We start from the raw sequence: 14,354 nt of genomic DNA, 5'->3' as shown, positions 1-14,354 counted from the left end.
CAAATTCCCATTGAATTCACTACACTGGGCCCTAGATAATGGATGACAAAATGGATAATGGCAGATGATGGTGCACCACTAAAGTATTAACCAAGTAGGAGTCCCATAACATAGCTTCTGTTATATGGTAAATAGCTATTTAATCTGATTAGTGTCCATACTGATTCAATGTTAGGAAACTGTGTAAACTACTTATCACAATGAACACTGAGTAATGTATAGACTTGTCAAATCACTCTATTGTGCAATTGAAACTAATATTAACACTGTTATTATTGGTGGAATAATAATTATATATTATTAATTATTGGAATTAAAATTATATATTATATATACTACATATATGATGTATAAAATCATTATTATTGATTTGTATTTCAAAAAGTTTAAATTTTGACATAAACTCTCATATCTCTCTGGCTATTTCACAAATATGTTTTTCTTTTATTTGGAGCTTCAAAATTAGTTTGTTCATCTGTGGTATGATATCAGTGGGGAAACATGAATCACATTGCCATTATTTTGGCCTTTGATTACTGGATATTTTGGCAAGCTTTTTTTTGTTTCAAGAAAACCTTACATTAGCATTATCAATATAGTAAATCTTTGCAAAACTCTTCCATGGCTCAACCAATAAGCATTAGCAAAGAGCACAAATCATTAAATTCTTTTCCTCTCTTTAGTATAGCTGTTCCACAAACCAGTGATTACTTATAGTATTTGCACATTATACTCCATGAATTTATCAACTGTATTCATGATGGTTTTTTTAGAGTCTGCTTCAGAAAACTGAACACAAATATTCTCAATATGTATCACATGGTGAAACAAAACACAAGGGAAACATCTAGAGAAATGTCCATCGCGATAGTAAATATTTTTTAAAATTTCTAGCTGAAATTCTTCTTTGATAGTTGTTAAAGACTACAAAATATCTATGCTGAAAGTTTGGGGGTTTTTTAGGCCATGATTTGACAACATTTTTTCATGAATTTGGAAATACACTGAGACAAAATGTACCCAAAATATTAATTGGGCAGTGTCTCTTTTTATCACATGATTCATCTGATTTATTTTGAGAGAGAGAGAAAGAGAGAGAGTGTGCAAGCACGAGTGTGTGTGCAGGGTAGGGGCAGAGAGAGAGAGAGGGAGAGAATATCCCAAGCAGGCTCCACGCTGTTAATGCAAAGCCCAGTGGAGAGCTTGATATCACAGTTTGTGAGATTTTGTCAAGCCAAAATCAAGAGTCAGACATCATCAGACTGTTCTCTATAATTAAGTACAATGCTAAGTTCTTTATCTCCACTTGATTCTGTATCAGTAGTGTGCCTTCATTTGAAAATTAAAAATTTATTCCTATTTTTCCCACACCGGGCTCTGTGCTGATGGCTTGGAGCCTGGTGCCTGCGTCGGATTCTGTGTCTCTCTTTCTCTCCGCCCCTCCCCCATTCATGTTGTATCTCTCTCTCTCAAAAATAAATAAACATTAAAAAAAAATTATTCCTATTTTTATTGATTGATTTGATTTATTTTTATTTTTTATATGTCTATTTTTGAGAGAGAGATAGGGAGTGAGTGGGGGAGGGGCAGAGAGAGAGGGAAACAGAAAATCTCGAGCAGGCTCCATGCTGCCAACACAGAGTCTGATGTGGGGTTTGAACCCAAGAACCTGTGAGATCATGGCCTGAGCCAAAATCAAGAGTCAGACGCTCAACCGACTGAGCCACCCAGGTGCCCTGTGATTGATTTTGTTTTTAAGTAATCTCTGCAACCAGTGTGGGGCTTGAGCTCACAACCTCGAGATCAAGAGTTGCATGCATGCTGTACTGACTGAGCCAGCCAGGTGCTCCTCTATTTAGTTTCTTTTAATTAGTAAAATAATTTAATTATATTATAATTAAAATAAAAAGTACTTCAGTTTAACTACCACTATAATTTACATAGGTATTATAGCATCCTGTCTGCATATTTAATAAAGACATTGTAATGTTATGTTGGTTAAGTAGAAAATTAAATTAAATCATTGAACTGAATCAATCTATTGGCATATCAGTGATATGTTTATGTGAATTACCAGAAACAATGCATATGCCTGGTATTTGCACAATAATGTAACAATAATATCTTATACAATGGAAGGTTAAGGCAATCTTGTCCTACTAAAACAACAAAGTTGTATTTAACAGAAAAATATTTTATGGGATTTCAGTTTTTAAATTTAAATAAATTAATTATACTTATATGAATTTAAAAATACATTTCTAGGGGTGCTTGGATGGCTCAGTCGGTTCAGCATCTGATTCTTTATTTTGGCTCAGGTCATGATCTCCCGGGTTCAAACCCTGCATTCAGCTCTGTGCTGATGGCATATACCCTGCTTGGGATTCTCTCTCTCTCCCTTTCTCTGCCCCTCCCCTGCTCTCTCTCTCTTTCCAAATAAATAAACATTTTTAAAAAATATTTTTAAAAATACAATGAAAATCCATTTCTTCAGGGACCCTCAGTCAGTAGAGCATCTGTCTCTTGATCTTGGGGTTGTGAGTTCAAGGCCCACGTTGGGTGCAAAGATCACTTAAATAAATAAAACTTTTTAAAAAATCCATTTCGTCAGTTGTCCCAGCTATATTTCAGATGCTCAAAAGCCACATGTGGCTTATGTTTGCCATATTGGATAGTATAGACACAGAGCAAAATACAACACTAATTTAGTGATCTTATAGGGGACACTGTACTCAGTAATAAGAGGAAAACAATATTTTTAAAGCATATATATGGAATATTTAAGAAAACTCTATACATGTTAAGTCACAGAGTAAGTCTCAAGAAAATTAAAGGGCTGATATTATAGGAATTATGTTCCTTCAGACCAGAATGCATTAATATAAAAAAGATAAGCAGAAAATTCCCATACATTTGGGAATTTAAAATCATACTTTTAAACATTCCATCCATGTGAGAAGTAATGATGGAAAATTAAAAAAATATTTTAAGCTGGATAAAAATTCTCCAAATCAAAAGTATTATATCTGGATAGGGAAGAGAATCTTCAGACAAAAATTACCCACTATCGAAGAAAATAATTGGAAGATAGGACTGTGTGAAGAACATTTGTTATCAAAAGCCTCCATGACAAGAGTGAAAAATGAAATCACTAACTGGGAGAAGATATTTGCAAAATATATAACTGACCAAAAAACACATACAAAAGCCTCCTACAAATTCTTTTTTTTTTTTTTTTAATGTTTTATTTATTTCCAGGAGAGAGAGAGAGACAGAGTGAGCAGGGGAGGGTCAGAGAGAGAGGGAGTCACAGACCGAAACAGGCTCCAGGCTCTGAGCTGGCAGTCAGCACAGAGCCCGACACGGGGCTCGAACCCACGAACCGCGAGATCATGACCCAAGCGAAAGTCGGACACTCAACCGACTAAGCCACCCAGGTGCCCCAGGCCTCCTACAAATTCTTAAGAAAAGAAGAACAACGCAATAAAAATTTGGGCAAAAGTCAAGAACAGCCATTGTACTGTTTTCCAATTGCTGCTGTGACAACTTGCCACAGATTTAGTGGCTTAAAACAACACATATATATTCTCTTACGGTTCTGGAGGTTAGAAGTCTAAAATCAAGGTTTTGGCTGCATTCCTTGCAAAAACTTCAGGGACAATCAGTTTCCTTGTCTTTTCCAGCTATTTGTGTTCTTTGGCTCATGCTCTCTTCCACATATGGCTCCAGAGTCTTGCCTCTGTCATCACATCTTTTATTGTACCCTTTGACCTCCTCTCTAGTTCTTATAAGGAACCCTGTGATGTCACCAGGCCCACCCAGACCATCCATGAGTGTCCCCATCTCAAGATCCTTAACCTAATCACATTTCTAAAGTCCTATTTCTGATATAAGGCAACATTCACAGGTTCCAGGGATGACAATGTCGATATCTTGGGGGGCATTATGTGATCCACTATAGGCATTTTACAGAAAAGATTTATAAACCCACTAGGTAGTAGAAGCTAATTAAATAATACCTTTAAAGTTCTGAAAGAAAATAATCATCAGCCAAGAATTCACTAGCCAACTAAATAACAGTTCAAGACTGAGGATAAAATGAAAGCACTTTAAGACCAAAGAGGATCAAAATAGTTTACCCCCAACAGTTCCCCAGTAGAAAAACTACTGAAGGTTGTGTTTCAAGAAGAAGAAAATTTGGCACACTGTATTCACAACAGCACCATTCATGATTGCCAAGAGGTTGAAGCAATCCAAGTATCTATCAGTGGATGAATGAATGAACAAAATTTCATACATACATACAAGAAATATTATTTGACCTTAAAAGGGAATACATTTCTGACAGATAACTATAAAATGGATGAACCCTGAAGACATTAAGCTAAGCCAGTCACAAAAAGACAAATGCTGTGGGGTTCCTGGGTGGTTCAGTTGGTTAAGCATCTGACTCTTGATTTTGGCTCAGGTCATGATCTCGCAGTTCATGGGTTTGAGTCTCACACTGGGCTCTGCACTGTCAGTGTGGTGCCTGCTTGGCATTCCCTCTCCTGCTCTCTCTCTCTCTCAGGATAAATTATTAAACTTAAAAAAAAAAATACAAATGCTGTGTGATTCCATTGAATCCAGTGAAGTTCTCCAATTCGTGGTAACAGAAGGTAGGTATCACCAGGGGCTGAAGGTAGGGAGAAATGGGTACGAAGTTTCAGTTTTGCAAGATGAAAGAATCTGCTGCACAACAGCATGAGTACACTTAACATTACTGAATTGCACACTTAAAATGATTAAGACTGTTAAAAAGGAGGAGAGTGGGGGAGGAAATTTATCCCAGAGGGAAGGTACAGGATTCAAAAACCAACATGGAGCCAAGAAACTGGGAAACATGTTTTTTGTTAAACCTACATAAGAATTGAGTTAAACATTCTGTTTGCAATGCACAGAATGAATTAGAGGTGGGACACATCTATGAGCGGGCCCACGAGGGTCGTGTTTTGGTCATTCACTCTTGAACTAAAATGCCATCTTAGTTCAAGGGGCAGAATCTGTGCCACTGGTCAGCTGGGAAGACAATGGTCAATGAAGGAGGGGTTGTCCGTGAGGACACCCAGGTTTTGGTTGGGATCCAGGGTGCATAATGAAGTTAGTCATTAAGAAGTAGAACATGTGAGCAGAGTATTTTTATTTTCTTTTGGGTATGAAATTACAAAGGGTTTAAAATCAAAAGCTCTTTAAAGGCTGGTAATCTGAATAATGGGGAAGCTAGCAATGTTGTGGCATTTACGGGTTTGCCACCTGCTGCTACAATGTGTATTCAAATCCCAACTTCTCCACTCACTAGCTGCTTAACCCCCAAATAAGTTACTTAACCTTCCTATTCTTCAGCTCTCTCTTCTGTAACAGAGGATAATAATAATAAACTTACATCATGAGGTTGCTATGGGGGATAACAAGTAGCCTTCTAGTACTTAGATTATATGTCACTTATTAAGTACTGAATAAGTGTTAGTGTAACAGGATATTAAATTGGAAAATTTGACTGGGATTTCAGGGTATCATGTTTTAGAAAATAAAACACATATGACATTCTAAAGTGATTTGCTAATCTGAGATGAAATATTTCAAAGGGAAAAAAAAAGCCCCAAATAAATAAATAACGGGCATATCTTTCTTTTTTTTTTTTTTTAATAGTTTATGGTCAAGTTGGTTTCCATATAATACCCAGTGCTTATCCCTACAAATGTCCTCCTCCAACGGGCGTATCATTCTTTTATTTACTTATTTGTTTGTTTGTTTGTTTGTTTATATTTCGGGCGTATCACTCTTAAACTCTTTGCCCACATCAGAGTTGTATACAGTTGGCAGAGTTGGAAATTAGAGGGAGAGAGGGTTTCTTTGGAAAGAGATAGGCTATTAGTACTCCTCAAGGGCAAGAGGTGAGGGTGCTGCCTCCTTCATCTCAAGCCTAGAGAGAAAGACTCAAACATGTCCATTGACTCCTGACTGAAAAATCAAAAAGGCCAGAGATGGGTGAGCCAGCAGATGAAAGGATGGACATGTGGCTGCTTTGGAACTGGCCTGTGGATCAGATGTGAATGTGGCAAGGAGAGAGGCAATGCCAGCTTATCTTATGCCTTGCTTGATGGAATCCCCTGTAGGAGTTAACAGCCTCCAAAGGATTAAAAAAAAAAATCCAGTTGGCAACTGTCAAGAAGATCAGATCACGTAAACTGTGAAGACTATCAAGCTGGACTTAAACTTCTCTCTAACAATGCTATGTGCTAGGAGACAGTGGAATGATGCCACCAACACCCACAGAAGCAGCATCTGGATTGGAGGGTCCCTCTAGCTCTCCTCTGTAAGAAGTGCAGGGTTGATTCTGGCCAAGACTCTGTAGTAAGTTATGCTCTCTCTCACCACCTGCTTGCTCAGCTTCACCCCTTCCTTGCTCTGGAGGGGAACCCGGCTCGAGCCATGGGGACAGGAGTCACAGCTCTCACTGGACCTGGAGGAGAGGGACTGGGCTCCCTGAGATGCTGAAGGGACAGGGAGGAGATGCCCACCTTGCTGAGAGGAAGCCTGTGCTATTTCTCCCAGCCCAGCGCACGCGCGCGCGCGCGCACACACACACACACACACACACACACACACACTACGCTGTTGTGGGTAAACTTGTGCTTTGAGTACTTTGGCCAGGAGAGTGGGGAGCTTAATAGAGATGTAAACTTGCAGAAATTCTATCTATTGTTGCCTGTGAGCACTGCCTTCCCCCGGCCCTGTAAACATGCAGAGGCCATTGATCTCTCTTCAGTTGATTTCAAAATCTCTGTTTCAGTTCACTTAGAAGAGGCACCCCTTGCCCTCAACAACAGAGGGTTATTCTCCAGACCCCATTCTTTAATAGCAGGGCTGCCGGCTCCTCCAGCTGCCACTCTCTCATCCTTCACTAAGGCTGCCAGGAATGAAGAGGGGAGGGCAGAAGGCGTGGGTGGTGGCAGGAGGCAGGGCCTGGGGGAGAGCTGGGACCCTGCTGGCTGCAGTCTGACTCTTCTCTGCCTCTTTCCCCTGTTGTTGGTGCTTCTGTTAGGCGCTGCCAGGTGAGTGCAGGGGAAGAGAGCAGCTGGGCTGGTACAGATGGGTGGGGGAGGGGGTATTGGGGCAAGGCACCAGACTGGGTTTCTCTAACTCTAACACATATACCAGTGACCTGGGGGGCATTACTACAATTCAGATTTGATTTGCTAAGCCTGGGATGCAGCCTGAGGTTCTGCCTTCCTGGTGATGCCAGTGCATCCAGGGATTACACTTTAGGTAAAAGAATCTAGAACATTTTCCAGGCCGGGTGGGCTGAGATGGGAGCAGAGAGCTGGTCCAGCACTGCCCTTGGTGGAAATCCCTCCTTCATGCCTTCACTGGCTGAGAGGAGTTCTGCCACCAATGGAATCCTGAAAAATTTCTTCCATAGAATAGAGATGCTTAGAAAAATTCTTACTAAGGGGCGCCTGGGTGGCCCAGTCAGTTAAGCGCCGACTTCAGCTCAGGTCATGATCTCACGGTTAGTGGGTTTGAGCCCCATGTTGGGCTCTGTGCTGACAGCTCAGAGCCTGGAGCCTGCTTCAGATTCTGTGTCTCCCTCTCTCTCACTGACCCTCTCATGCTCACGCTGTCTCTCTCTCTCTCTCTCTCTCTCTCACACACACACACACACAAATTTAAAATAAAGCATTAAAAGTCTAAAAAATTAAAAAAAAGAAAAATTCTTACTAAAATCATGATGGAATTTAAAAAGTCTATTTACATATTTAAAAATCCCTTCACATGCTGGGCTTTCCTCCCTCTCCCAAATCTTGAGCTCACAGGTATTGCTCACTAATGAAAATCTTGACAGGGCTCAGATTCTGCCAACTCCTTCCCAAAAGATGTATTTGCAAATGATTTCTCCACTCCTGGCAACAGAGTGGTGTCCCTGGAGCTTTAGCTTTGAAAACAATGCTGAGCTCTCCACTCCCCTGGTCGGACTCTAGCTTGGGGCCTCTGGCACCCCTGGACAAAGCTGCAGATGTTTGTGGGATGCTGGTCTGAGAGAGTGAGCCTGGAGGGCTGGGGACAGCTGGAAGAGATGAGGGAGAGACCACAGGCTCCCAGGAAAGCAGGGGAGGGAGGAGGAGGAAGGCCTTCCTGTGTTGAGGCCCCACTTGTATAAGAAATTGCCTTTGGTCTGCAGACTTTGGGAGATGGAGTATGATTTTGTGTGAATCTTCCAGGAAGTTCCGGAATTAGTGTTGTTTTGGTAGTAACAGCCACAGGGCAGAGGACACAGAAGGGTGCTCCGAACTTGATGTGGGAGCTCCAAACCAAGGGGTTCTTGGACAAGTCCTTTCGTCCTGCTCTTTCCATGCTCTATCTCTCTCCCAAATCTCCAAAGCTCTGTGGTGAGGTCTGGAGACCCCAATTCAGTTCCTAGAGCCTCTCAGAGGACATTGGGTATCTGGCTACCAGTCTGGGGTGGGCACAGGAGAGAAGAACCAGTGATAGAGACTCTCAGAATTCCTCAAATTCCCAACGCTGGAATATGGCAAGCCGGCTCTGGGTTAAATTCCAGGTCTGCTGGGAATGTGCTAGAAACGTGTTTCTAGCATGCTGGGCCTGTACTCTGAAACAAGATGAGGCTGAGAGCCAGACTTGTGAATTTACCAAATCAGTTTTTAGTCTTGCAATGCTCCAGGAGAACCAGAGCGGACCACTGCCCCCGACCCCCGATACCCCTCACTGAGCCTGGGGCTGCCTCCCCTAAGTGCAAGGACCTCATAGGGTCTGCAGGCTTCCTCATAGACCAGGGCTTTTTGAGGGGAGGATGTGAAAGCAGCCTGGAAATGGGCCAATCATCACGTCCCACAAAATTAAAACCCTTTGAGATGCTCCAGCACAGATGTCTTGCTTTACAGAGCTAGTGACTGAACCCATTGGTGGAGAGGTGATGGGCAGGTGTGACCCTCAGGCGGTAGTTCTCAACCAGGGCTGAATCTGACCCCAGGAGACATTCAGCAATGTCTGGAGGCATGGGAGTGGGGTGTGGGAGAAGTGTTATACTGGCATCTAGTGGACCAAGGCCAGGAATGCCACCAAACATTTCATAACTCACAGGACAGCCTTCCCCATCCCAAACCAAATGGTCAGGCCCCAAATATCAATGGTGCCAAGGCTGAGAAACCCAGGGCCAGCACTGGGTTGCCCAGGCACTTCACTAAGTGTTCTCATCTGAAAACAGCATAGAGATTTTGCTTTATTGTGGTCTTTGCTTTTCAAATTAGGATATAGATTTCCGTTATCTAGTCAACTTTTATTATTTTCAAGGATTCATCTTCTTTCTCTGAATTCTGGAAGAATTACCCAGTATGCTTGCCAGCAATCTGAATTTCCTCAGTCTGTTGTGCTACCAGTGATCCTTCTCTTGCATCTGTAGTGGGTTTATAGACTCAAAGATCCATTTACTCTCATTTTGGAGGGGTCTCTGGAATGAGAGGGGGTAAATCTCCATCTTCAATCTGCCATCTTTTAATCATGAGGCCAATTTAACATCTTTCTAAGGACTGAGAATGAATTTCTTCTAAAAATTTTAACACAATTTTATGGAGAAGAGAAGAATTTTCAGTAGCCCAACAGACTTTGGAGTCTTCACAGTCTTTGAAGGAGGTAGAAAGATAGGGATGGACAGGCAAGTAGAGGTTCACATTCTGATTGCTAGTGGCTCAAAACATGGTCTCTCAGTTGGTGGATGGTGACATGGTTCTCTGGCCAATTAAGTCCTTTATAACAGTCCCTTGGAAGCATCTCAATCCATCCGTTCTGACTGCACGGAAGTGACCATTCTGCCTCAGCTTTGGCACCAAGGCATGTTCTTATCTATATAGGTGACCCTTGAACAACATAGATTTGAACCCTGCTGGTCCACTCATATGTGAATTTTTATTTATTTTGTCATTATTTTTTAATGTTTATTTATTTTTGAGAGAATCATAATCTTTCAGAGACTCAGAATCAGAAGCAGGCTCCAGGCTCTGAGCTGTCAGCACAGAGCCCAATGTGGGGCTTGATCTCATGAACTGTGAGATCATGACCTGAGCCAAAGTTGGATGCTTAGCCGACTTAGACACCCAGATGCCCCTCATATGTGGATTTTTTAAAAAAGCAATCTCTACAGCCAATGTGGGGTTCGAACTCATGACCCTGATCAAGAGTGGCACACTCCATGGACCTAGCCAGCCAAGTGCCCTAGTGGATTTTTTAAAAAATGTTTATTTACTTTTGAGAGAGACAGACAGAGGGAGAGCATGAGCAGAGGAGAGGCAGAGAGAGAGGGGGGCAGGATCTGAAGCAGGCTCTGTGATGATAGCAGAGAGCCCAACACAGGGCTAGAACCCATGAGTCATGAGATCATGACCTGAGCAGAAGTCAGATGCTTAACTGACTGAGCCACCCAGGCTCAGTGAGGTGTTTTTTTTTTTAAGGGAGTTGATGGCAAAGGCCACAAGGCATTTTACAGCTGCGCACCCCATCTCCATGGGACTGAATGGAAGGCTACCCAGGCAGTTGAGCCTGCTGACCTGAGCACCTAGGGAGGCCTGCCAAGCACGTCTGCAGTCCCCAAGGGGCCCTGGTACTGGCTGGGCTGCAGATCATCCTGTGTGCTGTTGGGGTGATCAAGTGGAACACCCGGGTCTTGGGGCTTTGCTAGGGCAGCTGTGGGCCTTGGGCTCCTTCCTGCCAGGTACCAACCCCTCCTCAAGGCAGCTTCCTGGAGGCCAGCACATTCGTGAGCAGCTGCAGCTGACCCTGTCCCTGCCATCTGGCCTAAATATGGGTTTCTTTTTCAATATACATGCAGTACTGTGAATGTATTTCTCTCTCTTATGAATTTCTAGTAACATTTTCTTTTCTGTAGCTTACCTGTACTGTTAGAATACAGCATATAATACACATAACCTACAAAGCATGTGTTAACTGACTATGTTATTGGTCAGGCTTCTGCTCAACAGCAGGCTTAGTTAAGTGTGGGGGGGGGAGGAGCCAAAAGTTATAGGGGGTGGTTTTGACTGTGTAAGGGTAAGTGCCCCAACCCCCACATTGTTCAAGGGTGAAACAACTGTAGTTTATAGTACGAGTTCTCACTTAAATTGCTTTGTGCATCTTTCTGGGTATTATATATAGCTTTTCTTTTTTTTAAAGCTTATTTATTTATTTTTAGAGAGAGAGAAAAAGCATGAGTGAGGGAGGGGCAGAGAGAGAGGGAGAGAGAATCCTAAGCAGACGGCACGCTGTCAATGCAGAGCCTGATGCAGGGCCCAAACTCATGAACCGTAAGATCATGACCTGAGTAGAAACCAAGAGTCAGATGCTTTACAGACTGAGGCACCCAGGTGTCCCTCTGGGTATTATAATTGGGAAGCTGATAGAAGGCAAATTGGGCAGGTCTTATTTGTTGCCATGTCAAAGAGTTAAAAATTCAGGTTATTATTACTGGAATTGAAAGGGAGAGACCTAAACAGGTTCAGGGAGGAAACGAGGGCCAAGTCCTTGAAGCAGCTGGAGAGACCCAATGACACGGGTCTGGGAGGGAGGGTGGCCTTGGACAAGTGCAAGGCCACTTCTCTCTCTAAGATGCTACAGAAAGGAGGAGCATGAAGATAAGAGGGGCTGCATGGCTTCCCAGCCAAGAGTCTTTATTTTCCCTGTGGAGTAAAACATTTGCAATGTCAGAGTTTACGCTGAACAGGGGTGGTGAGAGACAGCCACTGGGCATTGAGGAGCCTGCCGGTTGTGACAAAGATAAAGATGCCACATGTGCTTATAGCAGGATGCTACTCTGTCCAGAGAAGTCAGGGGTTTTCTGAAGCCTGTCCCTGACCACAGTCACCTCTCACTGCATGGGAGAGATGAGCCAAGGGCAACAATTACAGAGTGGAATTTTGAATTTTTATCCAGTCATCTCTGGCTTTCTCCCCACTCCTCGTTACATTCAGTCAATAGATTCTGTTGGGTTTTCTTTAAAATAGTCTCCTTTCTCCAAGCTGGTTAGGTCTAAGGAACACCAGACTGAAGCGAGCCTTGACACTCACTGTTCACTTGACCCACATCAGGGCCCCTAGCCTAACTGCATCTCAATCTTACCACTGCAGTGGAAGCAGAGGCCAGACCCGCACACCTGTGATCAGCCAAGGCCTGGCGCCAGAGAAAAGCAGAAAGCAAGAGAATGTGCGTTCCCCTCTGGGGTCAGCACTGATTCTGTTCAGGTGCCAGTGACACTAGGGCCAGACCTGGCAGCCATCAACCAGGAAGCATTAGTTTTCAGAGGGCTCTGGACTCTCTGGCTGTTTAGCCTTTGGGAAAGGGACAGAGAGAGGGAGGGAAGGAAAGAGGCAAACACAGATCCTGGCTTTCCACCACCAGTTACAGAAGGGGGCAGAAAAGACAGCCATACCCACATCCACTCTCTATTTTCCACAAATGACTCCATTACCTATAAACAGGCACCACCAGAGTTTTGGTAACAACCAACCAGAACCTTGGAGAGGAGTGAAAAAGTTTGCCTTATCTATCCTTGGGTTAGCAGTGAAGAGGTGGCCCAGAGAACCTCCTCAGGATCAGGGAGTAACACACCCATGCTCATTACTGCCCTCTGCTCCCTAACAGGATGTGTGGCCAGTTCCTGAGGCAGCTGGTGGCTGAGGAGAGCAGGCACTCCACCTCCGTGGGGCGCCTTCTGCTCCCCGTGCTCCTGGGGTTCCGCCTCATGCTGCTGGCCACCAGCGGGGCCGGGGTCTACGGCGATGAGCAGAGTGAATTCGTGTGTCACACCCAGGAGCCAGGCTGCAAGGCCGCCTGCTACGACACCTTCCGCCCTTTCTCCCCACTGCGCTTCTGGGCCTTCCAGGTCATCTTGGTGGCCGTGCCCAGCGCCCTCTACGTGGGTCTCACTCTGTATCATGTTATCTGGCTTTGGGAAGAGTCAGGAAAGGGGAAGAAGGAGGAGACTCTGATCCCCCACGGGGAGGAGAGCAGAGATGCCTCAGGCCCTGGAAGCCCCAGGCTGCTCTGGGCCTATGTGGCACAGCTGGGGGTGCGACTGGTCCTTGAGGGGGCGGCCTTGGGGGTGCAGTACTATGTGTATGGGTTCAAGGTGCCCAGCTCTGTTGCATGTCGCCGAGAGCCTTGCCTTGGTAGTATAACCTGTTACCTGTCCCGCCCTTTTGAGAAGACTGTCTTCCTAAGGACCATGTTTGGGGTCAGTGGGCTCTGTCTCTTGTTCACGCTTTTGGAACTTGTTCTCCTGGTCCTGGGGCGATGGTGGAGGGCCCGGAAGCACAAATCTCCCCCTTCTAACTACTTCCCAACTTCAGAGAGCACCAAAAGACACAATGAACCGACTGAGAACTTCCCAGAGGTGGAGACCAAAGAGCCGTTCCGAGAAGCAGGTGAGAAGAGCACTGATGTCCCTCTTTCTTCCTGCTTCTGAGGTCTCTGTCCTGATGACCTCCCACAGCAGGTCCCTCGAACTCTGGTAGGCACACTTCCTAAGTGTTACAAAATAGAAAACCAGGTTTGAGGCAGATGTCTTCTGACCGCTGCTCCTGACCTGTCTCCCAACCCTTGTTCCCGTCTGTTTGCCGATTCCTTCCAATGAACCAGGACCGGGGCTCTCAGCCAGCTGTACTTCCTGCCCTTCCTTTTAGGTTTCTTCCCACTCAGAAAAAGCCTCAGCTCCTGCTTGATTCTCTACTTTGCAGAGTTATGACGGCACCTGGTTCGCCTCTGAAGGGAACCCTGTGATTGGATCTTCTTCCGAACATCCAGTGAGTGGGGATTTACTTCCGACAAATGAGAGGCTGTTGAAGCGTCTCTAAGGGCCATGGTGGGCCTTGCTGCCTGACGCATTTCCTGGGAGATCTTCCACTTGTGCCCTCCCACCAGAATCTTCTGCTGTCAGCTTTACAGTGATCATGGGCTTGGTTCCAGAGTCAGCCAGCAGAAGCCTCTGTAAAGCTGTGCTTCTCCCCTGTCCTGCACAATAAATACTGACTGCTGCTGTTGGCATTCTTGTGGCTGAATGCGACCTTCCTGTCACGGTGACTCTACTTCCCTGTCCTCTGTTGATCCACTTTCTCTGTGCTCCCCTCAACTTCAAAGTCCTGTAACCTATGGATACCCCCAGCCCTGCGGCATAGGTCATATTCAGATTGGCTTTCCACGCATATCTAACCCAATGTCCTTTTTTATTTTTTTAATGTTTATTTGTGTATTTTGAGAGGAGGAGAGGGGCAGAAAGAGAGGGGGGCAGAGAATCTGAAGTGGGCTCTGCT

General features: G+C 44.4%; 1 protein-coding gene across 1 annotated transcript; it reads left to right on the top strand.

Annotated features, from left to right (window-relative positions):
• Positions 1–12,634: 12,634 nt before the first annotated feature.
• On the top strand, positions 12,635–13,898 carry GJC3 (gap junction protein gamma 3). Its single transcript, XM_039223722.1, has 2 exons — positions 12,635–13,469; positions 13,813–13,898. The coding sequence occupies exons 1-2, from the start codon at positions 12,689–12,691 to the stop codon at positions 13,896–13,898; spliced, it is 867 nt and encodes a 288-aa protein (XP_039079653.1). The 5' UTR covers positions 12,635–12,688.
• The last annotated feature ends 456 nt before the right edge of the window (positions 13,899–14,354 follow it).

Source organism: Hyaena hyaena, unplaced genomic scaffold (genome assembly GCF_003009895.1).
Source record: "Hyaena hyaena isolate Hyena2069 unplaced genomic scaffold, ASM300989v1 scaffold_1438, whole genome shotgun sequence".
Lineage (NCBI taxonomy): Eukaryota > Metazoa > Chordata > Mammalia > Carnivora > Hyaenidae > Hyaena > Hyaena hyaena.
The sequence above is the reverse complement of the archived record's forward strand: the minus strand, read 5'-3'. Positions and strand labels throughout refer to the sequence as shown.

Bases quoted from the DNA above. Each gene is read 5' to 3' on its own strand.
- GJC3 (XM_039223722.1), top strand. From the start codon at position 12,689: ATGTGTGGCCAGTTCCTGAGGCAGCTGGTGGCTGAGGAGAGCAGGCAC. The intron at 13,470-13,812 runs GTGAGAAGAGCA...TCGCCTCTGAAG, and splicing joins AGAGCCGTTCCGAGAAGCAG to GGAACCCTGTGATTGGATCT.